This window comes from Zosterops lateralis, assembly GCF_965231275.1.
Source record: "Zosterops lateralis genome assembly, chromosome: 1".
NCBI classification, from domain to species: domain Eukaryota; kingdom Metazoa; phylum Chordata; class Aves; order Passeriformes; family Zosteropidae; genus Zosterops; species Zosterops lateralis.
Window position 1 is genome coordinate 24,557,282 of NC_139762.1, and position 25,286 is coordinate 24,582,567.

General features: G+C 36.7%; 1 protein-coding gene across 4 annotated transcripts in view; it reads left to right on the forward strand.

The window, feature by feature from the left end:
* Positions 1-21,520, forward strand: part of ANKIB1 (ankyrin repeat and IBR domain containing 1) — an 86,997-nt gene extending 65,477 nt beyond the window's left edge. For 2 of the 4 annotated variants that reach the window (XM_083870636.1, XM_083870637.1), the window contains 13 exons: positions 331-475; positions 1,784-1,950; positions 6,039-6,127; positions 7,147-7,277; positions 11,316-11,450; positions 12,009-12,095; positions 12,184-12,250; positions 12,620-12,765; positions 13,319-13,497; positions 14,054-14,105; positions 17,274-17,385; positions 18,964-19,097; positions 19,443-21,520. In XM_083870636.1, the coding sequence (XP_083726762.1) occupies positions 331-475; positions 1,784-1,950; positions 6,039-6,127; positions 7,147-7,277; positions 11,316-11,450; positions 12,009-12,095; positions 12,184-12,250; positions 12,620-12,765; positions 13,319-13,497; positions 14,054-14,105; positions 17,274-17,385; positions 18,964-19,097; positions 19,443-20,195 (2,197 nt within the window). In that variant the 3' untranslated portion in view covers positions 20,196-21,520. The remainder of the gene's footprint in view (positions 1-330; positions 476-1,783; positions 1,951-6,038; positions 6,128-7,146; positions 7,278-11,315; positions 11,451-12,008; positions 12,096-12,183; positions 12,251-12,619; positions 12,766-13,318; positions 13,498-14,053; positions 14,106-17,273; positions 17,386-18,963; positions 19,098-19,442) is intronic. The other 2 variants (XM_083870639.1, XM_083870638.1) reach the window with 2 other exon arrangements.
* Positions 21,521-25,286: the final 3,766 nt, after the last annotated feature.

The window sequence follows — 25,286 nt, forward strand, 5'->3', positions numbered from 1 at the left end:
TACACTTATATATTCTGTTTCTGATTTAAGATAGAAGTAATTCTCAGTTTAATTAAACATTGCAGAGCTGTCTGATAAATGGCAATGGTGGAAACCACAAACATAGGACCAAATATTGCTGATGATGCTCACATTTGAACCAAGACAGTTTTATTTTTTGTAATTATGCTGTTCATCAAATTTGTAGCTCTTTTGAGCAAAAAGAGATAGTTCTTATTCTCTATTTTAAAAGTAATCATTGTGACTGCCTGTGAACATAGTGTAAAGTACTCAACAGCCTTTTAACTTTTCCTTTTTATTCTCAAATACTGACTGGCAAAATTCTGGCAGATTTTTGAATCTGAAAATTCAGGAGGGTGAAGCTCACAACATTTTTTGCCCAGCATATGATTGTTTCCAGCTTGTGCCTGTAGACATCATAGAAAGTGTGGTTTCCAAGGAGATGGACAAGAGATACCTTCAATTTGACATTAAGGTAAATTGTCAAACTGTTCTTGTACTCTTCAACTCTATTCTATTTTATAAAAAGTAACTTAAAGCTTCTCTATGAAATGCTGCAATATATCTGTAACTTTTCAAGTAGAAATTCATAAACAAATATGTGCAAATATGTATTGGCTCTTATATAGCATAATATCAATGTTTGCTGTACCACAGAGAAAAAAGGAAAGAACATTTTCTGTTCCTTAAGTGGAAATGCCATATTTCCATAGTATATTGCCTAATGCAGAATTAATAAAATCTTTTGATCAAACTCATTTTTGTAACAGGTGATATGAAGGTTTTAATCAGTCAAAATTGTTTCTGTTTGCAATCTGAAATTTTAGAAGTTTTCAGATTATTTTTACTGCATTCAGAAATAGTACCTGTTTCTTTTTTAAAAACTTCCTAGTACAATGTTTGACATGATTGTATATGGGTAGAGGAGTAGGAAAAGCTTGATTTTATTTTCCTGAGTTTTTAATATATTTGTTTTCATCATTGCAATTTGTTTTTAAAAGCAATCTTTTAATTCAACTTTCTTCTTTTATACTAGTGTGATAATGAACTAGTCTTGAGAAATGCACTACTTTATCAATGGTGGCAGGGTAGAGGTAGAGAAATATTTTTATTTACAGTACAGTAATTTCTCTGCAACAAGTCTCTTTAATACACAGTAAGATGCAAATTAAATTACCAGATCTGACTCATCTTTTGCATGATGACATTTTATTTCAAGTAACTGGTAATCAGAATAGGTTTGAAGCAAAGGTTTTTTCTCCATATATATTAGAGACAGTTTTTACAAAAGAAGACTTGTTAGATTAACCAAAAAAGATGGGAAATAAATTACTGAGTTAGTCTAGTTCTTATTTCTGGTTTATTGTGGGATTTTTGTTTAATCAGTAAGGTTTTCATTCTTTCCAACTGAAAGAATCAGTTCTGTTAATGACAAATCAGTTCTGTATTGCCAATGCATATATATAGCAGAAGTTTACTGTAAGCCTCATCACAAAGGAATTAACTTGTAGAGGTTGAACATTTTGTTTGGAATGTAAGTAATTTTATTCTTAGTGTAAGTCTGAAGTACTGTTGTTACTAAAAAAAAAAAAGGTAGAAATCAAATTATTCCCTTTCTAGAACTATATTTAAAAGCCTGTCCTTGTAGCTGGAAGACTGTCCTTATAGTTTTTGGCTTTCTTCCTTCAAAAGAAGATTATGAATACAGATTGTTTTATATCAAGGATGAAACTGGATCTTATGTGGTACAATATTTTGCTTTTCCTCTTTTTTTTCCCCACAGGCCTTTGTTGAAAATAATCCTGCTATTAAATGGTGTCCTATACCTGGCTGTGAAAGAGCAGTAAGACTAACAAGACAAGGGTCAAATTCAGCAGGATCAGATACGCTTAGCTTCCCTATGCTAAAAGCCCCTGCAGTAGATTGTGGCAAAGGACATCTTTTCTGCTGGTTAGTACTGGAAACTTACTGCATCTACATAGACTCACAGACACTGCTATTCCAGGCACTAATTAAAAAGTCCCACATAGCACCAAGAAATTAGTATGGAATGGTATATGACCATACTGTCCTCTATCCACACACTAAATAACCTCGTGCACAAACATTGTAGTATTTTGGGGCATTGCAAAGATTATAATCCAAGAGTCATTACTGGCTCTCTTAGGTGCAAAACAACAACATGGACTGTAGTGGTGCTCTGTTCTGAGGGGGCAGAGGAGAAATGGAATATTGGAACAGGGATTTTTGTATCTGGATAGTTGCATAATCAAAACATGGCACATTGTAGTGTAGAAAACTAGCAATGTTTAGCTCTTTCTGAATTTTGCCAGAATCACATCAAAGAAGCTGGAGTTTAAATAGGGCCATGAAGGACTGTTTCCTTCACACATAGCTATTCTGTTTGCAGGATCACTCCGATCTTTGTTTCAGGTTCAGCACTTTTTCTTTCTGTTATCTGAGTTTTAAGATGAATACAACCTCAAGAAGGAGTAAAAAGCCAGATGTTTTTAAAAACATCCCTCAGATTGCTGATCTTCAGCACTTCCTAGAAAAGGACATAGCAGCATCAACAAAAATAAAAAAGATTTGCCATATTTTTCCTTGACATTATCAGAATGACAATTTATGACTATTGTAGGTAAGACATCTTTATGTTCTTGAAAAATGAAAAAGGGTCAACCAAAGTACAGACATTCAGAAAAGCACAGCAATTCTTGTTTTCATTTTTCAATTGAAACCATGATACAAGGACATACTAAATCATCTGTTTGATTCCAAATATCATAACTCTAAATGGAAGATGCTTCTGATTTTAGTTCTTTTCCCATATGAATGAAAGTAAGTAGGAAAAAAAAAAAAACAAAACAGACCTAATGAAACAACCACAAAAGCCAGAAAACAGGACTTCTTGGGAAGAGGTTATTAACAATGGATGGAGAACTCAAAAAGAAAGAAATCCCATGGACACAAACCAGAAAATCTTTTCTACCAATGAACATACAATAAAACTTAGTGCTATTCCACAAACAGGTACCATCCTCTCATCCTTGCTTCTGATGACAGAGAATCAATTTTTCCATTAACCTGAAGGAACCTGAGACCACTTCAGTGTCCTATTGACATGAACCTTCAGACAATGGCTGCTTCTGCTTCCATTGCATGAAATGAATGTAGTAGCTCCCCAGAATGTTCTGAGGCTGAAAATGTCCTCTGAGTGACTAATTTTTAGGAGAAATGGGGTTTTTTTGTTTCTTGATAATATTTCTGTATAATTTTTTACATTAATGATCTGAAGTACTGTACAGTTAAGGTCTTGAGAAATACTTCATGTTAGCAAGAAAATGTCCAAGAAGGGCTTTCAAAAGCCTCTTTTTTCATTCCCACAAAAGTGAATGGAGAGTTTCAGTAATGGCAAGGAAGTTCTGCTAGCAACAAAAGCATCCTATAGTACCTCAAAGCAGAACCATTTGCTAAGGACACCCCACTAGTCTTAGAGTACAAAGACTCTATGCATGAATTCCTGTGATTTACTCTGGAGAAAAAGTGTCTTCTCAGTTCAATTGTTTTCATCATTACTGTGTGCTTAAAGGGAGCTTGCTTTGTCTCTTTAAATTTCAATTGGCACATCCCACAATCCAGTATTTCTGTCAATTCTGCAAGTTTCACCCTGGTAATCTACAACTTAGACATTGTAATAGCAATTGATGCCGCATTTAGTAAGAGATTCTTCAGAATTTATGTATTAGAAAACAAACCCTTAGATAATCACCTACTTTTTTCATATCTATAGCCTTCCTGCTCATAAAAGCAAGAAAATTCTCCAAGTCTATTGAACAATTTCTTCTTTTTTCTTTTCAATGTAGGAGTAGGAATGTTCCTCTTCAATACAGAGTTCCCTAGAATTTACTCAGATTTCATTGCTCAGCACTAACAGCATCTTCAACTAAATGTAATCAATTGTGGCAAATACAAAATTCTATTCCCTTTCACAAAAAGCATTCTGCATCACTTAAATGTAGTATACATTAAAACTGTGCACAAATCCTACATCAGTTTATTATCAGATCCACTCAGCATGTTAGAACCCCCTCATCCAGTCTCAGAAGCACAAGGAATTGTAACAAGCAGACAGTTGTGGCAAATAGTCTTAGCAGGCAGTGCACAGTTAATTTTGTACCATCAGTTCTCACTCCATTTATCCTAGATATGGGCAAGTGGCAGAGTCTCATTCTGCAGGATTGACAACTCTTCAGGTGCACTTTGGATGCCAGCTATATAAGTTGCAACAGTGTTTTGCTGTTTTGGTTCAAAATATATTATCACGAGAGGAAAAAAATCCAGAACTATATTTTTCTTTGGTGATATTTTTAGCCCTTCCATGAATTTTAGCTTGTGTTGAAACTTGCTACAACTTTAATAAGTACATACTGCGCCTTCAAATAAATCATCCTTCTGACTATTGAGCAAGGTGTCTGGCATGCTGTTAATTGGCACAGCTGTTTGGTGTTAGATCCTTTCATTCACTGCTGTCAAGAAGTCTATCCAAAATACAACTTTCATAAAAACTTTCATTAACAGTAGCCTCAATGCCTTTACTCTTGTAAAATGACATCCCAGCATAGAAATGCTTATTGTGGGGTGGGCTGAGGAAAGAGCTTCTTCTATGAGTTGTTGTTCTTGAACAACTGTTGTAACTGTCATATATAGATATGACTGAACTTCATAAGAAATCCACAAATATACAAATTTGAAAGTATCAAAGACACATGACCCTCCTCCCACACCCCCATAAAAGATTGACTAATCAATCAGCTTTTAACTTAAAACTGAGCTTGTCAATGTTAAATCTTTGGTAGTTTCAGTCCTTTCTGGCAACAAATACTATATACTGTGAGAGGGTCTTGGCACTCTTGAAGTCAATGATTTAAGTGTCCTGCTGTTGCACAGAGGTGAAAGGTGTTAACTTTCAACCAAGGCTGAAATCACCTTATTACAGACCAGTTATTCATTCAATATTCATACAGTCTTTCCCAGCTAAGATCTTAAGTCCAAATCAGAGATACGTGTGCACTGAAGTTCAAAACTGTTCCCATAACCTTTTCTTTGTTCCTGAATTCCTGCTTAAAATGTGGACAAGGGCAATCAGAAGAGTATTGATGCAGCTTCTGAACCTGCACTGCAACAGAGCAGTTCACCACTGGATCTGCAGCAAACTTGTGTATGCTCTGATGCAGCTGGTGCCCATCTGAAATTATTTGCTTTGATATGGCAGATGGCTGAGGCTATTTGTTGCCATTCCAGTAGAAAAAAAGGAGCTGTTACAAATCCGGAGTGCGTATTGACACATCCACACTGAAGCACCATCTGGAAGCCATATATCTGCTGCCACTGTGTAGTAGTGATTGCCATCCTTAATCCTAGTAGGAACTTCAAGAGAAGCTCAAGAGACTCATTACTCCACTGTGTCCATGTAAATAAGTTCAAGCCCCCTTTTAAGAGACTCTGGTGGAAGGAGTAAATATCCATAAATACTCAAGGCTGGTGTTGAAGGGCTTCAATCTTGTTCTGGATTAAAAGCTTGAATCTAGTTAAAGGTTGATTATTGCAACTGAACAGATGCAAGTAATTCTACATAAAATACATTTCTGCTATAGCAAACTACTTTCTTTAGGATAAACTCTGTAGTCTGGTTTACCTTTATCACAGAAACTATATGAGCATTCTTGTGGCACTAAAATAATACCCAGGTATAAGAAAAAAACTGCAAGCCAGCTGATCTGTTTCAGATTGTAGTTTTAAGAAGCTTCTTTCCTTTCCAGTCTCATTTAAATTCTTTATTAATAATGGTCATCTATGTTTGTGAGAAAGTAGTCTAAGTGTATTTTAAAACAATGTTATTTAGCTGGCCTTTGTTTTCCTGACTTAATTAAGTTCTGAGCATATCTTTTTCTTTTTTTTTTTTTTTAACTTGAACCAATTTTGACTTTAATTCTAAATCTCTGAGTTATAAGTAATTATGTATACACCTTTTTCAGGGAATGTCTTGGTGAAGCACATGAACCCTGTGACTGCCAGACCTGGAAGGACTGGCTACAGAAAATATCTGAAATGAAACCAGAAGAACGTAAGAGCAGCACAGTGCTGACAGGGAGGGTGTGGGTGTTTTGCTCTCATTTTGATCTTTTCGTTTTAGACAGAATTTTTTTAGTTGCATTAAGTGAAAACTGGTTTCAACATTGTTTGAAAAATAGGGTAAAAGGGGAAGAAAATGACAGTCCTGAATGAGGGCCTGCTTATACTTTAACTACAGCACTATGGTAGACTGTTCTTTGTAGGACATTCCTCCCCACAAATACGTGTGTGGTTCAGTCAGGGTATGTAAAACCTCTTCCTTTTAAAGCTTTGTTTCATTAATTAGTCAATTTATTCCTGCATAGAACTTCATCTACCCTGTCCAGTTTTGATTTTTAGCCCAGTCTGCTCCCGGGATAGAGTAGTTTTCCATGAAGATTTTTATTCCATTAAAACTAATTCAAACCAATAGGTGATAGTAATAGTATGGTTGAGGGTGAACTGCAAGGGAGTTGTAGGAAATGGCTTAATGATATGTAGTATTTACTAAAAAAATCTAATAATGGTTGGGTTTACACAGGACAGATATTTTCTTAGTCAAAAAAAGTAAAGATGACAGCAATTTGAATACATACTAACTTGGTTACCACTGTTCAGAGCCTTTCCATAGTATCTTATAAACATTTTGGAAAGCATAGAAAACTTTACAAAGAGGTAAAATGCACCCTACTTGTATAAACTATACCTGGTTTGTCAAACTATACCTGTTTTTTTATATATGTATTTGCACCTTTATCTATTATAGTTGTCACATAAACGGTATATAAATTTGTATTAAAATAAATGTGTGGAAATACATTGAAATAATAAGTGTATTAATATTATATAGGTAAAAATTAGAAAATGTAATAATAAAACATAAGTGAGAAATATGGAAAAACTTCAATGTTTTGTCAAGAAATAGGGAAACTTGCATCATTCCTAATCTGATTCTCACAAAAGATTATACAAGCACAATTTCAACCTCTCTGTTTTTGCATGCTCCGCATCCTCCTGTCACCCTCTAAAAAGTTGTGGGAGTGAGTGAGGCCTATGAGGACGCTGCCAACTGCCTGTGGTTACTGACCAACTCCAAACCTTGCGCCAACTGCAAGTCTCCAATCCAGAAGAACGAGGGCTGCAACCACATGCAGTGTGCAAAGGTAAGAAGGATCCTTCATGGGATTTCTTAAGGAATCATAATTCAGCTTTGTATGTCCTGTATATATTTTAGGATCACAAAGGTCCAAAACCTCTGAAGAGTCATGCCTGATGGCTAGTGGAACCTATTCCAAGAATTAGATAATGAGCAAATGGCAGGTTACGTGTATTTAGAAAATGTTTAATATTTACTGAAATCCGTTTGGTTGACAAGTGTACATTATAATGATTGAAATTTCATAAACACCTAAGAATAATTACCCATACAGTATGAAGCAGAAATAATTGGTGGTTTAATCATCATTAATAATTTAGAAGAGAAAGGACAGAATTGGCAGATGCAAGATTTTAAGGAAGGCTTAGCTCTAATGAAGGTTTTGCCTTAGTATATTTTTCTTTTGCATTATTTCTCTAACATAGCAACAAAGCAAAAGAAGTTTAGGTGGAAAACTGTAAACAGGAATTAATCAGTAGGAATGAAAAGACAGCAAAGAGTGATTCCAAAGGAAATTTATTGATGACAGCAGCCAGAAAATTATTCACAAGTTTGCACTGTGCTACCAAAATAGAAGAAATATTTTTTCCATGAGTTCAGTATCATTTGAAAATGCTTTTTTGCTCTAGTTAAAAGCAGCATATTTAGAAAACTGTTTCTTTATGTCAGAAATATTCTGTATAACTACAACTATTACCTCTTTGAGGAGCATCATTAAAAATAAGAAAGTAGTGAACACTTGACATAGTTGGCCTACAATAAAAGGCTAACAGATATAGAAAGTAATTCTCTTTATTTTTCTGAAAATATGCAGGTCTTTCTCTACTGCTGTGTAGATCCCATTTTCTTTATATTGTCACATATTCTCTCTCTTTCTGTGATACGAATTGAAGATTGGGGCTTTTTTTGGTATCACTGGCAGCAGAGAACATTCTTCTACACTTTGATTTATGCTAAGTTTGCTGGTTTTGGGTTTTATGGGGGTTTTGTCCTAAATGATTTTTAAAAGAGCTCATAAATTCTGTGCTTCTAAAACTCTCTAGAGTATGTATACTCTGTAGAGAGTAACTCTACAAGGTATGTTTGTTGCAGCTGTTGCCAGTGAGCTCAGTTGAACTAAGTGCCTTCAGGCTGGAGAAGACTTTGGCCAGTAAACACTGATGAATGTAGGTAATTTGCCATTCTAAGGCACTAGCTGACAACCAGAGGTCTCTTCTTTTTTGATGCTTATAGGCAGCTTGAAGTGTCCTTAAAACAGATTCTTTTGTCCTTGAGAAATCTCTGCAGACAGCAGCTGCCCCCCCTCAGCCTGGTGAGGAAGGGTGGTGTCCTAAAGATCATTCCAGGGCTTGGACACAAGGAATAGAGGTCACTTCACTTGTTGCTTCCTCTGCTGAAGTAACAATTCCCGATGGAGCCTCTGCCTTTTTTTGCTGGGAGGTCTGCTCAAGCCTGAGACATGATGGGCTATAGCTGCTTCTTAGCATCTAGCATGTACCTTGGTGTAGAGAAGGATACCCCTTACTCATAAAACCCTGCTTTTTGTACTTAAGCAGGCACTTTCTTGCTGTTTTATGAGTGCAGCTTCTAACGAGGTGAAACTTACTCAGTCCTGCTCTCTCACTCCACTATCTATAGTCGTTTTTTAGCCTTATGGGTACTTTGATTTCAAGGAACGGGAGGAGGTTCATAGATAATAAATTGCTGCAAGTTTCAGGAAACTTGGTAGCTGTATGGTGCAGAGACTTCATTTGTACTGCCACCAAGAGAGAGGCTGAAATACCTACCCAGCTGTTACCTGCTCAGCAATTACCTGTTCTGCTTGGCTCAGACAGTGGCCAGGCAGCAGATGGGATTTGTTGAGCCCAGGTGGTGATAAAAGGCTCAGCAATCATAAAGACACATAAAAACACAGCTCAGGAGTTAATCATAGAATATGCTGAGTTGGAAGGGATGCATCAAGATTAACAAGTCCAACTCTTGGCCCTGTGCACGACACCCCAAGCGTCACATCATGTGTCTGAGAGAGCTGTTGTTGCTTCTTGAACTTTGTCAGGCTTAGTGAACACTGTCCTGGGGAGTCTGTTCCAGGGCCCAAACACCTTCTGAGTGAAGAAATTTTCCCTGCCTTTGAGGGAGTGGACAGGTCCTCGTAGTTTAGTGCAAACTCAGTGTTCTTTTGAGTTCTGTGTGGAAGTGAAGCCATCCCATAACGCAGTTATCCAGTGCTGTGTTGGACGTTTTGTCCAGAAGGAGGCTGTGAGAGTATCAGAAGTTCTGCTGAAGTCCAAACAGGTTACATCACCTGGCTTCCCTTGTTCAGCTGGGTGGGTTATCCTGTCACAGAAAAAAATCAGGTTTGACAAGCAGGACCTCCCCTCATAAATATATGCTGGCTGTGACCAAAGACTGTGCTGTCCTCCAGATATTTCTCAGTACCTCCCAGAGTAATCTTTCCCATGATTTTAGCATGCACTAAGTGAGCCTGACAGGCTGTAGTTTCCAAAGTTGTCCTTCTTGCCTTTCCTAAAAATGATTTTGAGTTTGGGAGGTGTGTAGGAATAGCTGATGTGGTTTTGAATGTCTCATGAGACTGAGATACTGGGAGGAAGGTCTGGGAACACTGTGTGAATCTTGGGTTTTGAGGAGGCTTTTGGAGATATGAGAGATTTAAAGATAAATCTAATGGAGTGGTCAGATGGGAAATAATTTGGGAGAGCTGAGATTGTTGCAGTAGAAGCATACGTACATCAATTCATAGGAAGTCAAGATTTATTAGTTCAGTGTGAAATACCTTGTTTCATATGATCTTTTGAATATTTTGTAATGATTTTTTCTTATAATGAATATGAATGGGTTTGAATGGTAGGCAAAGGATGCAGTGATACTGACTTAACAGTTTTATACACATTTGTTCTTGTACTTCATTCTCAGCACTTCTCACCATTTTTTTATAAGCCAGCAGCTTTAAAAATGTTTGAAAACAAGAAGGAACAGCACAATAACAGGAAGAAGTATTCTAGTCTTCATTGCTTTTTAGAAGAAAATCAGCACTACTGATTTTTGAGACAAAATTAGCAGAAGTACAATGCAAGAATTAGATTTCATTCCTTCTTGTAATATATCTAAATGACTGTATAAAATAACTATATAACAAACACATCTGGTATGGAGTAGGTATTCCTGGAAAGGTTAAACTTATCAAAGAGAGAAGAAATGCATTTAATTTATCAAATGCCATTAATAATACTCATGGCTTAATATTAATTAATGTAAATTTTCTTTCCTCATCTATAAGACAGATAAAATAAACATGATTCACCAAATTGTGAAATCTTTTGCTTATCCAGCCATAAATAGCTTCCAGTTATTTTGAAATTAAGTAGCTGAGAACTCGCTGCTAAATGGAGAATATTTGATCTTCTCTGATGCAGGGAAGCCTGAATAAGTCACCTTACACCTCCATGTAAGGTTTCACCTATTTTGAAAGCACTTTACTCAGTCAGTGCAGAAAAGGTTCACCTGGAAGTAATCACTCATCAAAGTTTATGTTCAGACTTCTCTCTTGCTGTAGTAGTTGTTATCAGTGTTTTTTATCAGGAACACCACATGACAAAAACTCAATTAATCATGTTCTCTTAAGTAATATTAGGAAAAAAAAATCATTCTTTCTCATGAATAGTTTCTGTGTTATTTAAAGAAATGGGACTGTTTTTTAGCAATAACAGAAAACCAGGCCTGATCAGCTATATTTGACATTTAGTTTATTTCCTCCAGTTAAAACTTAACATGTAGATCCAATGCAGTCTAATTATCCAAGGAACAAAAATGATGACTGACATAGTTTGATATGGTGTGATAAACAGATCTCTTGAGTAAGTAAAATAGGAAGGCTATTTTTGAGGCTCCTCAAAAATTTGTTTACACTCAGAATGCTTTTAATTCAGCTGTCCATAGAGGAATAATGATGCCTAACTGCAAACCTAAGACATTTCAGCTTCTTGTGTTTTTGTTTTTTTCCCTTTTATCTATTTTTTTTCTGAAGTGCAAGTATGACTTTTGCTGGATATGCTTAGAAGAATGGAAGAAGCACAGCTCTTCCACTGGAGGTTACTACAGATGCACTCGCTATGAAGTTATTCAGCATGTGGAGGAACAGTCCAAGGAGATGACAGTAGAGGTAAAAAAATGAATGTGTGGATTTGAAAAATAGCACCAAGGTTGCAATTCTCCATTCAGGATAAGTTTAATCAAAATTCTTCCAAACCACAGTTCTACATGGAAAAATACAACCTTAAACATATCAAAGAGACAGAAGGAAAGCACTACTTATTTGTGGATGCATAAGATTTCTGCTTTTGACTTTTTTAACAACCACTGGTGACTTTACTCAAGTTATTTTACTTCTCTGACATGGTTTCCTTTTGTGAAATGAGCATGCTGGTCCTGTAATTAGCTGCTGTGCACTACAGAGGATGTGCCTTAATTTTGGCTTTAGGAAAGTTCCTTTAAATAGCAGGCACTGACATTGTATCAATTCTTTGGCTGCAGTATTTGTAGTCTTGTGAATTTCAAAAATTAATTTTGTCTCTTTACTTACATGGCACTTAGCACTGTGTATAATAGTTTATATATAGTCTGAATAGAAACAGTTCATTATTTAATTTTATCTAATGGTGATTGTTGCATAAAATTATAAAATTTATTTTGGTTTCTTTTGTTTCCCATTATTTTCCAGGCTGAAAAGAAGCATAGAAGATTTCAAGAGCTTGATAGGTTTATGCACTATTATACAAGATTTAAGAACCATGAACTTAGCTACCAGGTGTGGGTCAAGCCATTTTTATTGATGCTTGTTTCTGGTTTATTAGTCAAGAAAGAATTATCTTACTGTATTTTTTTTCTTTTTCTAGTTAGAACAGCGCCTTCTAAAAACAGCCAAAGAAAAGATGGAGCAGTTGAGTAGAGCTCTAAGTGGAAGTAAGTATTTGCTGTGATCTGTGCCTTTGATTTGAAATCACATCAACAGAGTTATGGCTAAACTGTTCTTTTTGGATAGTGCTCACATCAAGTCTGCTGTGTGGTGTCATTCCTTCCAGTACTAGAATTAGTAAACATTGGATGAAAGTTAAATGTACAGTAAATCTTACCTATTCCAAAGCCTCAAGGAAGAAGTAGCATTAGAGTGTGGTAGAAGTTAATGTTGTGTGCTTATTTCTTTTAGTAAGAACACTCTGCAGTCATTGAGAACTTGCTGCTCTTTACTTGCAAAATATTTAACTGATACGTACAAAAGTAATGCTGACATCAGCAGGAAAATACTTTCCCAATGCTTGTTTCATATTGCAGCTGAGGGAGGCTGTCCTGATACCACATTCATTGAAGATGCAGTGCAAGAGCTTCTAAAAACTCGCCGCATTCTTAAGTGTTCTTATCCATATGGATTCTTTTTGGAGCCTAAAAGCACAAAGAAAGAAATATTTGAACTTATGCAGGTAATACATGGATATATTTTACTTTCCTGATGGCATTTTTTTTTTTTAATATTAGTTATCAGTGTCTGTTTGCCATTTTTGTAGTATAAAAATGACATTTGTAACCAAGTTTGAAAAAGTAGCATGTTTTTTGTATCACTTTGCAAAGGAAAAGGACAGATGGAAGGGGAAAGTAAGAAATTCCTGTTAATCTGCTTTCTGAGGGTAACATTTTAGCTTCAGTCTTCATCTCCTTCCCAAGCTTCTCTTTTCTTTCTTTCCCTTCTGATGTGCTTGACATCTGCGAGGAGGCAAAACTGGGGGAGTACCTGGGGCTGCTGCCTCCTTTCCTGTCCCTTGAAGATGTTCAGTATTTCAGAGTGCAGGGAAATCCTGCTTCAAGCTGGAGTACAGAATGTCGGTCAGCGAGAGTAGGCTGTGGGGCAGATATTTTGGACTATTTTGGTACTTCCAGGAAAATGGGTATCATTCTGCTCAGTATTTATGGAGAAGAGCTCTTCCCGATTTGCATTTCCCTGTAAAACTGTTTTTTCTGTACTATTAACTCTTGTAGACAGACCTAGAAATGGTCACTGAAGACCTTGCACAGAAAGTGAACAGGCCTTACCTTCGGACCCCTCGCCATAAAATCATCCGAGCAGCTTGTCTTGTGCAGCAGAAGCGACAGGAGTTCCTGGCCTCTGTGGCCCGTGGGGTTGCTCCTGCAGACTCCCCAGAAGCACCCAGGCGCAGGTAATCCCCCCAAAACACTGCACAAGTCAGAAGAAGTTCTTTTGATAGCTGCCAAAGTGGGTGAATCCACTGCTGTTCTCTGACTATGAGGTAGATGCTAAGTGTAGTGGTTGTAAATCACTATAGTAGTAATACCTTCTTGGACGTTTCATCCTTATGGAACTCCAGCCTTTGGGGAAAAATGTGTTTTTTCTTTTTGAGGATCACTGCTCTGTGTGTTGTAGCCTAAATTGCTTCCCCTTTTGTGATACGTTAATGATTAGATGTCATGGCTTCTGTTTCACTTTTTTCCATCAAGATTGTCACTAAATCCCCGGGACACTTCAAAAATCTCTTAAGTATTTGCTAAACATATCAGGCAGCTCTGAAATAGTCAACAATTTAACTGTAGGGTTTTCAAAATAAAATTTTGAGTTAAGAATTAAAGGGGAAGACTTGTTAAGTTTAGAGAGCTACAATTGCACTAGTTTTCAGATTTCAATAGGTTTTGAAGCTCTGGAGGTTTTTCATATTTGTTCTACTTCTAAAATTGATGGTATAACTTTCCATTTTATAGCTTTGCTGGTGGAACATGGGATTGGGAGTATTTAGGATTTGCATCCCCAGAGGTAAACTATTTCTTTTTAATTTTTTTAACTTAGTTCTGCATATGCTAGAAACACAGGTATGATCACAATCTGCATGAAGAGCTTCCTTTTCTTGAGTCAAAGCATTTCAAGTTGGTTAAGCTTTCCATTTCATTTATTTCACAATAGAAGGAAATATATTCGTAGCTAATTGTGCAATGACTCTAAACAATGCCTCTACATGGATGAGTAGTCTAAGCTGGCATTAGACAAGATATTTTGCATTCATTTTCTAAGTACATAACCAGTGTTAATATTGAATATAAACTGTTGTCTCTGTGCTGGAGAACCTTAAAGTAAGAAATGTATGAAATTGTCTAAATTACTTTTACATGCAATATCAATTCAGCAGAATTTGACAAAAAGTCTAAGAAATTTCTATCCTCTGTCACAATCCCAACAAAAACATGCAGGCATACTCCTAAATATTGTTAAATACTTCAAATATTTATTTTTATTGTTATGTATTGAAGTAGGATGGAAATTGCATACTCAAATTACATTAATTTTTGCTACTTTACCAAAAATGAAAATCACTATTTTTTAAAATAAATATTTTATGACCTGTAAATGGGAGAGAGATAATTTTTGAGACTCTGCTCTGAAAAATGAGAAGCTTCCTCTAAGGCTTTCCTTTATCTTAATTTTTAGTTAATGTTTTGAGAACATTAGATTAAAGCATTCAGTCAGGAAGGAAACTTCATTTCAGCATTTCCTTGTCTGCTGTTTTCTTTCTAGCTAGTCATTTTTAAACATCCTAGAAAACTCCATGTACTTTTTTCTATATATTTCCTTTGCTATTGTTGGTGAGCATCACGCTGGTGAGAACATGGCTGGCTTCTCTGCAAAAAAATCAGCTGCTTCTCCTGTCCAGTTCCTTTAGTTCTTTAGAAATAATCCCACATCTGACAACATCAAAGTCATTGTGATGTTACTGTATCATCACTGGAACTGTTTATGAGAAGAAGCTGGTAAGAAACGTGTTGAAAAGCTGTTTAGCAGGAGGTGCAATTGCAGCTGTGCTTAGATGATCTGCTTGTCAGTTTTTATGATTTGCCTAAATGTGGCACTGTTTGATGCAAGTTGGTTTCTTTGCTATGTAGCTATCACAAATACTTGCAACCACCTATGCTGAAGGAATTTTATAGAATTAATAATGGTCATCTTTGTTTATTTTGGTGAATTTCACTGCAAAGTATTTTACATAGAGCTGTACTTTTACTGACAAGTAGTAGAATGACTGTGTAAAGCAGATTATTATGGAAAAAAATCTTACTGGTTTTAGCAAAGAATGCTGATTGTTGTAGGAACACTGTAAAACCAAGATGTTCCTAGCCAACAAAATTAAAACTTCTTCTGCTTGCAAGCAGAAAATTGTTCTATGTGATAAGAAATAAGGTTTCATAAGTAGTAATTAAGATCTCTTTCTAAAGATTAATAAGCAACCAAAAATTAAATAGCTGTTGATAAGCCCGATTATTTTATTGCAAACAAATGAGAGCTAAAATCTGGTGTGATTCCTTTTCCGATTCAGAGTGATATAATTATGTATTTTTTAAATAAATCAGTTATATTGTTCTATATCCAGGTTTGATTTTCTGTTGTTTGAGGCACTGCCTTGCATTTAGAAAATCCCTAAGATCCCTAAAAGTTGGAAGAATATTTTATAGAAGAATCACTTTATGTTTGCCTTGTTTCTTTATACTATTCCATAGACTAACAAGCATATACTACTAACTGCTGTTGAAGACAGAATATTGGGCTAAATGGACCTTTTGTCTGGTTCAATAAAGCTGCTTTTTTATGTTCTTACGATTTCCATAGATGAAAATCTGCCCACACACATGATTTTGTGACTATTCCTTTTGTCTTGTGTATGTCATTTATGAGGAAGTCTCATAATTGGTCTGAGAAAATTCATGGAAAAAAACATACTCTCATAATATCATCTACATTAATAAGGTCATTGTGTAAGAGAAATAACACTTCTGGATTTAAGTTTTAGGTACTTTAGATGATGATGAGAAAGAGTTAATACAGGAAAGGAAAACTAATGGTTCTGTTATCTTTCTCAATTCATTTGGCCAAATGAATCTTTTGGATTACAGATTTCCCAACTTGGAGCTCACAGAAATAAAAAATATTATTATTTTTTGAAGAAGAAAGCAAGTACCTGTGTCCATACTTTTATTGCCTTGTGTGCATGAATAACTGAAATTACACAAGGTGCTACCTACACAGGTTCAGTGTCAGTTCTACCAGAAAAGATAACTGGAAATTTCCCTTCAAGCATAAAACTAGTTCCTTCATATTAGGAAAGATATGCTACTTGATCCAAGTATTAAGATAATTACCCTTGAGATGTTAGCTTGATGTGGTCAAGAGTCTTTTCCATAAATGCTATATAAACTGTCTAAGCACACACAATATGAGAAAATACAGGCTGCAGGAGTTCAAACTCATATGGTTATGGCTCATTAGCAGCTCGAGTTAAGCAAAAGTAGAGGAGATTTGTAATTCATAGAATAAAAATCCATCAAAATCCAGCATAGACTGTCCAGTAGAAGTGTGTCAGATGTGGCTTAAGAAGTTCTGGAGCCGTAGTGTCCTGGAGGCTGGGAAAAATGTGTCAAGTCCCAGTGCATGTCTGCCAGCTTTCTGTGATGTTTTGAAGGTTATTTTCTACTGCCAGTTGCTGGCAGCAAGATTCTGAGATAATCTATTGGTCTAACTCACATCAATTGTTTCTATGTTCTAAAATCATTGGGTATGAATTTATTTAAAAGTGTGTTAATGTGTGCATATATAAAGTTTGGCATCAAAGAACAAGAAATGTGTTCTTGGAATTGTTAAAAAAGGAGATTGCAAGTATTAAAATGGTAGTACATCTAGGTTGGGGGTTTTCATTGGGTTTTTTGTTTGTTTTTGTTTTTGCTAATTCGTTGTTTTATAGATTTAGGATTACCTTGGATTTTTTTGTTCTTTATGTTAAGAGTCGCATGATACAACTTGCAATTTGTTTTTCTGAAAGTGGGTGATTTTATAATAAGCATATAAAATCACACATTTTTTTATAAAAATGTGGTGCTTGTTACTCAGAAAAATAGTACTGCATGCTGCCCTGTGTTTTGTAACCTTTGGTTTATGCAGGAATATGCTGAATTTCAGTATCGGAGGAGGCACAGACAGCGTCGACGTGGAGACATGCACAGTCTGCTGAGTAATACTCCAGACCCTGATGACCCCAGTGAGAGTACATTAGGTACGGACCTCTCTGGGGCTGCTTTTTTCTCAAAAATCACTAGGAGTGACCACAGTGTTTGTTCTTCTGTGGATACACTTTAAAGAATTGTCAGATACATTGCTGTATTTTCCAGGATACAACGTAAAGGCTTGTCTCTGCAGTTTTTTTATGTGATCTTAGAAGTATTGTTGACTTCACTGTGGCTGCTGCTGTTCTAAAAGAGAAATGCATTGATCTTCCCACTAACCACTCCTCAGCTGTCCAGTGCAGTTTGCTTTTCTGAAGATATTTTGAAGGTCACTCATACATACACCAGGTCTTCTTCTACACCAATGAAAAGAGCCAGTTGTGCATAGAATGTAGAGGCTACAGGCCTGTGGAAGAGCACCCTAGGGCTGTATTCCAAAACTCTGCTCAGAAGCTGTATTGGCAAAGGCAGCCAGGAAAGAAGTTGGCCTGAGCTGTGACTTCCAGAGTGCTGCTCTTCTGAGGGCTGGTAGTGCAGTTCCTTAAGGTCTCTCTGTGACTTGGCTGTCTGGGCTGGCTCAGTTCTGCCAGAACCCAGCAAAGGTACAGAAATAGCTTGAATCCAAATCATACTGTGACACTGTTTCTGCAGAGCTGCCAGTCTGTGTGCTCAGTCTCAGCCATGCTGCACAAACTCTCATTGCTGTGTCTCAGGAACTGAACACGTAGTTTTTTCTTTAAAACCAGAGAGATCCATTATTGAGGAGAAAGGATCACATGCACCCTTTATTTTAGAAAGAGTAATCAAAATTTTGGTCAACTTTGGTTCTTCTCTATTACAAATAAAATGGACAACTTGAATGTTAGTTCAAGGACTAGATTTTGACTGAATGCTTGGATATAGTAGTGATGGCCAAGTGCACACTGTTAAAGCATGCAAGAGAATATTATTTTATTTCAGTCTATCACATTTTGAGTTTTAGAGTGGAAAATTCCATTTTCCAAAGTCAAAAGAGTTACATTTATTTTTATTACAGAGCAGTTTTTTCTGGAAACAGCATCTTACTTCTATTTTTTGTTGGATTTAAGAAAACAGCAATGTCAGTAATTGCTGAAGTATTCACTAACAACTCTACTCTTAATTGTGCTGCAATGTTACAGTCAAAATTATTATAATGTTAACATTACAGCTGAAGTTTTGTCTTTAAAAGAACAGAGCAATTTCAGTTACAAATGTGATTTGTAATCCACCTGTAAATTCATCCTGCATTTGTGTGCACATGCAGTAGTTTTCAGGGCTTTCCATAAATCATGTATGTGCCTTAGAAGCACTTTTCCCCTGTCTGCCTATGCTCCCAATGGCATAGCCCATGCTTTCACAGAGAAGGGCATTGAGGGCAGAAAGGACAAATGAGCCAGGCAGTCACTCCTAAAACAGTGGGATTGGTGTTTGACCACTGTGTAAGAGCTGATGTGGAAGGGGTTTGGATTCTTTCATTTGGAGTGAATAAAGGAGTAAAATTACACAACTAGAATCCAAAAGGAAGAAAGAGATTCTGTCAGTATATCACAACAAAGGAGGCTTCCTCGCTGGTTCTTCAACCGCTTCTGTTTTGATTGCCCAAACAGACACTCAGGAAGGTGGCAGCAGTAGAAGACATGGCACCTCCATGGTGAGTTCAGCTTCTATGGGTATTCTGCACAGCTCTTCGCTTCATGACTATACTCCTGTCAGTCGCTCTGAAAACCAGGATTCTCTTCAGGTATCTCCCCTAATCTCTTTTCCATTCTCTCTGCTTTGCTTGCTCTCCTCTGTTCTGCCTTTCTGTGTCATTTTGTCTCTGCAAATTTTCTTAATTCTTTAAGGAAAAAGGGAAAATCTACAACAAATTACACATTCACAATGGTAAGAATTGCTAAACAATCACTGACATAACAATAGTTACCTTTTATATCGTGTTGTCAGCTCTGCTGGTAAAAATTGATTTTGATAAAGGACATGTGGGAATAATGAATGAATTTCAGATTTTAGTCAAAATTACTTTTCATCCAAAATATGTAACAAGATGCAAGTTTCGTTCTGAGAGCAACCTTATGTATTTCCACAGGCTCTGAGTTCTCTGGATGAAGATGACCCAAACATCCTGCTAGCTATTCAGCTGTCATTACAAGAATCTGGCTTGGCCATAGATGAAGAAACTAGAGACTTTCTGAATAATGAGGCATCTTTAGGAGCAATAGGTACCTCTTTGCCTACAAGACTGGACTCTACTCCCATAAGTATAGACAACCCAAGGGGTGCTTTGAGCAGCTCTGAGCTGCTAGAACTTGGTGACAGTCTGATGAGACTGGGTGCAGGCAACGATCCCTTCTCAGCCGATCGTCTTCATTCCCACCCCTGCAGTGAGACAAGAAGTGGATTATACTCAACGTCCAGCGATGCTGATTCCAGCAGTCAAGATCCCAATACCAATGAAAATCTGCTTGGAAATATTATGGCCTGGTTTCATGACATGAACCCACAGAGTATTGCTCTGATCCCCTCAACAAGTACAGAAACAGATGAGGAGTCACAGCAACCCAGTACTGAAGATGGGTCAGCAGGGCAACCAAACCTTACAGACACAGGGCTGGAGCCTCAGGAAGAACATGCACTGTTTGAGGATGCACTCAAAAATGAAGGCAGAGGAACCCAAACAGAGGAAAGCACATCTGAAGAAAACATTATTCCAAGTGAAACACTATCACAAATTGGTGATAATAACAGGGAGGTAACAAGCACCCTAGATGCTTCAGGAGATAGTTCAAGTCAGACTCCTCAAACCTCAAGTGAATGGACTGAACATGTGCATCTGGTTTGAATAAATATAAATCTGGAGTAAAAGAATGGCAGTGACAGATGGTACAGTATGTGGAGTAAGCATTATGGAGGCTTTGATCCACATAATTGCAGCTCAGTTGTAACCACTGACATAACAACGGATATTTAGGAGTTTTCTTGAATTGTAGTTCTTCATAATAATGTGAACCTTTCAAGGAATATCCTTTGCATTTAACTAGGTAGTATTTGCCTTTTTGCTCTCAAGAGAAAGGAATAAGTAGGTTGTATTCCACATTCCTAATACAATGCAGCATCTGTTTAGCCTTAGGTTGATGATCCTTAACTTGAAAGTATGGATTAAAGGCTTACACTGATTATTTTGGTTGGTTTTCCTAAGAAATAGTTTATTCCATTTTTTAGAACTCATAATTTCACCAAAATAACATCTAGTAGTTCATTTGCATTTTGGTTTTGTTTTCCATAACTTTTCCTTACTCATTTTTCATTTTTGTTAGCAGTGTGAACAGAGGTATTTAATGCTTCTCTGTAGTACTGCTCCAGGAACAAGTGTTAGGGGATATTTATTCCCTTTAAAATCAAAGATTTTTTCATGTCTATTTACAGTCCAAATGTGCCAAACTGTGAAAAGTTAACTGGCAGTAGCCTAATGAAACAGTGCAGTGTTACTCTATCCAACTAATCCCACAATTCTTAGCAGTGAAAGAAACCACTGGGTAGCATTGCTTCTCTAAATTTAACTGGCATATGTTGCCATGGTGACTGCATTTAATTAAATGTAGCCTGTATCTTAAGTTAATAAAACCTAATGCTGCTGTTAAACAGTTATTTTAAATATTAAAATACAGTGAGTTAGCAACAGCTATGCTGTATTTTAAGAGACACTTTAATGGAAGTGCAATCATAGTTGTTTTTTTTTTTTTCATAATTCTACAAAGCATTTTATGCACTAATAGTGCAATTACTTTTAATGATAACATTTTATAAAAAATATAGGAATACAGAATTTTCATATATTAGCCAGTCCCACAATTAAAAGTTCAGATAACACAACACATCCTGCTCAACATGTTACGGTGCCTTTGCCTAACCCAACTGGATAGTTGCCACAGTTAAACAAGTAATTCAAATTCAGTGTTTGTTCTGGAGTAACTATGCTATTAATTGCAAAGACCTCCATAAAACCACCCATGGCCTTGCCTTTACAGTAAATAACTAAACGTTCAGTCAGTGTTTTTGCATATACAAAACACTACTAGGTATTTGTTCAATTGCACAATATTCATTTGCTGTGTGGTTACTGTTTAGTGTAAGAAAAAAAAATTAAAAATTAAAAAAAAAAAAAAACCCACAAAAAACCTTTTCCTAGTTGTTGTACCGTGAAAAACAGAAATACTGGTTTTAGATTTGCTTAAAAGCATCAATCTACAGTTAGTGAGATACAATGGTACAGTATGTAATTACAACTAGAATAAGTTGTTCAAATGGCTGTTTTAATTACATATAATCAAAACTTTTCATAACATGAGCAAATTGCCTACACTCCATTTTAAGTTTTGCTTAACTGTTACCAGAAATTTGTTGATATGATATAAAAGTTTACTACTACTGAGTGTGTATAGGCAAGTGTCATGATAGCAAAGTTTATGTATTGATTACTGTGAGTTCAAGTGAGTGTTTTGGTAACTAATTCATGCAAATCCAGCTTTGGAACCTTGCAGTTACAAGGTTCATATTAGTTAAAAATGAAATAAGACTATTTTACCCTTATCCCATAAAAACCTTGTCCATTTTCAAGCATCTTTAGAGAGAATGAATTAGAATAGTCTAAATAATTTTCCAACTTTTCCTCTAGCCACCCTACTCCTGACATAATATTGAGCCTTTGAAAAATACCTATAGGTATAAAGTCCTTCAACTGAAACGGTCCTTCATGAACTGTCATCATGAATTGGTCTGAAAGTTGTTTAACTCACATAGCTTCCTTGAATGGTAATTTCTGAATAGAAAGATTCTCACAAAAAGATTGTGTATTGCATTGAGATGTCTTGCAAAGTTGCAGTAAGATATGTAAGAGTGCTCTCTGTGAAGATAGTGAAGTTTGTGGGTTCTGGTTTTATGTAATTTGGTTAGGTTGTGCAGTATATCCATTGTTTCCGTGTTACTCTTATGAGCATGAAATTAGACTATTAAATTTGTATTTTCTTGGTACTTATTTTAACACCATAGTCATTGACTTTACAATTCAAAAATAAAAGTTTGGCAAGACTATTTTGTAAACCTGTTAATTTTATAATGTAAAAAAATTACTCTAACCTTGAATTGTTATTTGCACTTTCATAGTCTATACTTGATACATTCCCACTTTATATACAAGTAGGATACTACAACCATGTAGATGTTTGGCCAAATGAATGCTGTTAATAATATGTAAAATTCTTTGATTAAACATTTATTACTTAAACTAATCCCGTTCTGTCTCATTACATCTTAGACTTACTGTAGCAGATCCTTGAGACTGCTGATGGACATTTTTAGGGTGTGTTCAGTACTGTGCAGATTAGCTGGACACCATGTAGTAAGCAGAATATTTTGATTTGTAAATATAAGGTACCATCATCATTAAGCTTTGAAAAAAATCTAAAATAGAATTTGTCTTAATTGCTACAGCCATATTGTGCACTTGTTCTTTGTAGAGTAATGCCTTGTCACTACAAATAGTGGTGCTAAAGAGGGGGACTAATTTTTGTGAAAGATTCTCTTAATTAGTGTTACTTAAGTGCCACTAAATATCCACTCTCCATTGTTACCAGGAAATTCCAGAGTGTCTCTGTTACATTAATAACACTAAACTGTTTTGTTCATTGTTACAGTAATGTCATCAGCTTCCTCCACCAAGCATGCCAAGATCATGGAATCACACGCTGGTTTGGCTTGGAAGGGACCTTAAAGACCATGTTGTTCCAATCCCCCTTCCATGCACAGGGACACCTTTCACTAGACCGAGCTGCTCAGAGCTCCATCCAACCCTGCCTCGAACACTTCCAGTGATGGAGCGTTCCAAATTTCTCTGTTCCAGTGCCTCAGCACCCTCAGAGAAGGCATCCCACTGTAATACTCAGGGAGGCTGGTGAGAATGGAAGCCAAAACACGGACACAATGATAGCCACATTCTTTACAAGCAATTGTCTGATTCAAGAGACAGCTTTAACTTGCCTTGAAAGAACCAAGTACTCGTGGTCATTTTATGCCATTGTGCCCATTGCTTTACCTACCCATTTCCCTCATGAGGGCCAAAAACAAAGACCTCACAAAATCTGGGGTGAATTCTTGGCTCTTCTACAAGCTTGAATGAGTAATTAAGACCCAAATGTTGCAAAGACATGTGATGCATGTTACTTATGCAAATAATAACCGTGCAACACATCTCAAGAATAGCATCAGTTGTGGCTCTGGGAATTAAGGGAATGCAAGCTGCTTTTCTCACAAGAGAGCTGTTGAGCACAGAACCTAGAACAGAACCATGTGGAAATGCAGAGTGCACCAGTCCATCAGATTTGTACCCAATTTCATGCATTTACAACACAAATATTTCTGGAGAAGCACTCCGTGTGCATCCTCTGCAGCTGACTGTGGCACAGTGACATAGTAAGAATAAAGGATTCTTCAGCTGTGAGCCATCTGCCTGTAGGATAGCAGTAAGAAACTAGGAGGAAGCAATGCAATTAAATCCACTGCAGAACGATTCAACTCCTGAAGCAGGAAATGAGCAGTGTGTGAGGATGTGCATCACTTCCAATAAAACCACTCTCACCGAGAGCTCCCAAGAAACAGTTCTGTACTGACAGCCAGAGTGTTTCTAACACAGTCCCCCTCCACAGGTGGAGCCAACATTTTATTTCCTCCACTTCTTTGTGGAGTCTGCATTGGAAGTTTCAGAGAGCAGGGATGGGCTCTGATGACTCCAAAGGGCAGCCCTTTCTCTTACTGTAGTAAAAATAAACTGAAAATACACATTAGTTGGAAAAAAACATTTACAACTTTAGCTGAGCTTACACAGCACAAAAGGCCTCAGCTGCATCAGGCACTTCAGTCAGGCCTCAGACTGAGCCAACCCACTCCAGCTCCAAAGAGAGGCAGTTCTGTTAAGGAGAATCAGGAAACTAGAGGATGCTCAAAATTTGGGACATCATAAGGCTTGGGATCCTCTGGAGAGGGGTACTTTAAGAAGTCCTGAGCCCCACCTCTCCTACCTGTAACTACCAGGTATTCAGCAACTCTCAGAACATTTCAGCTATTGCCTAAGATAAAAGATATGCTGGGTATAATTTCTGACAAAACATCATAACCAATGTTTTTTGTGTCACCTTCCAGGCAAGGTAGGGATGATCAGACAGCACTGACAGCAGTCCCTGCCTCCCTCTGGCCTTACACAAGGCCAACAGAATAATCCTAACAAGAACAGGGTGTTGATCTAATCTCAGGGTGTTGTTTTACTGTGGTTCCATTTAAATGACAGAACCACACTTCTCAAGAAATACTGATCTAAAACTTTTTGACAAAGTAAAAACTATTGTCTAAACCATTTTTTCAATTATCTTAAACTATCACCTCAGATTAGGTTTCTTTAAGCTTGAGTTTTATTGATTTGGGTATTTTTTGATCAAGTCATTATTTAAAAGCAGAAAGAATATTCACTGTGGGTAAGTTATCAACAATATACAGCAGCACATTTAATTAAGAGTATACACATATACGTAAACCACACACATTCTACATTTGTGACAGAAAAGCCCCTGCATGTGGTTTCAGAAAGACCAAGGGCTTAGGAGTCAGGAGTCGGGAAGATGGTAGAACCAGAGTTGAAAAAACAACAGCAACTTTTATTTGCTGTCCATTAACAATAAATCTTATAAAATCCACAAAATAAAAACCTTCACAAAGTATTAGTTACTTCTCTGGACAGAAATGGGCACTGTCACTCATTTCTAGCCTGTTTCTATGCAGACTAGTGAAGCCATGCCAACGTGATGGCAGTGAGAGGGGCCCAGCAGAGGTGGGTGGTTGGGAACAAAAGCAGGCAGAAGCTGGAAAAAAAGTAAGTGATGGGAAG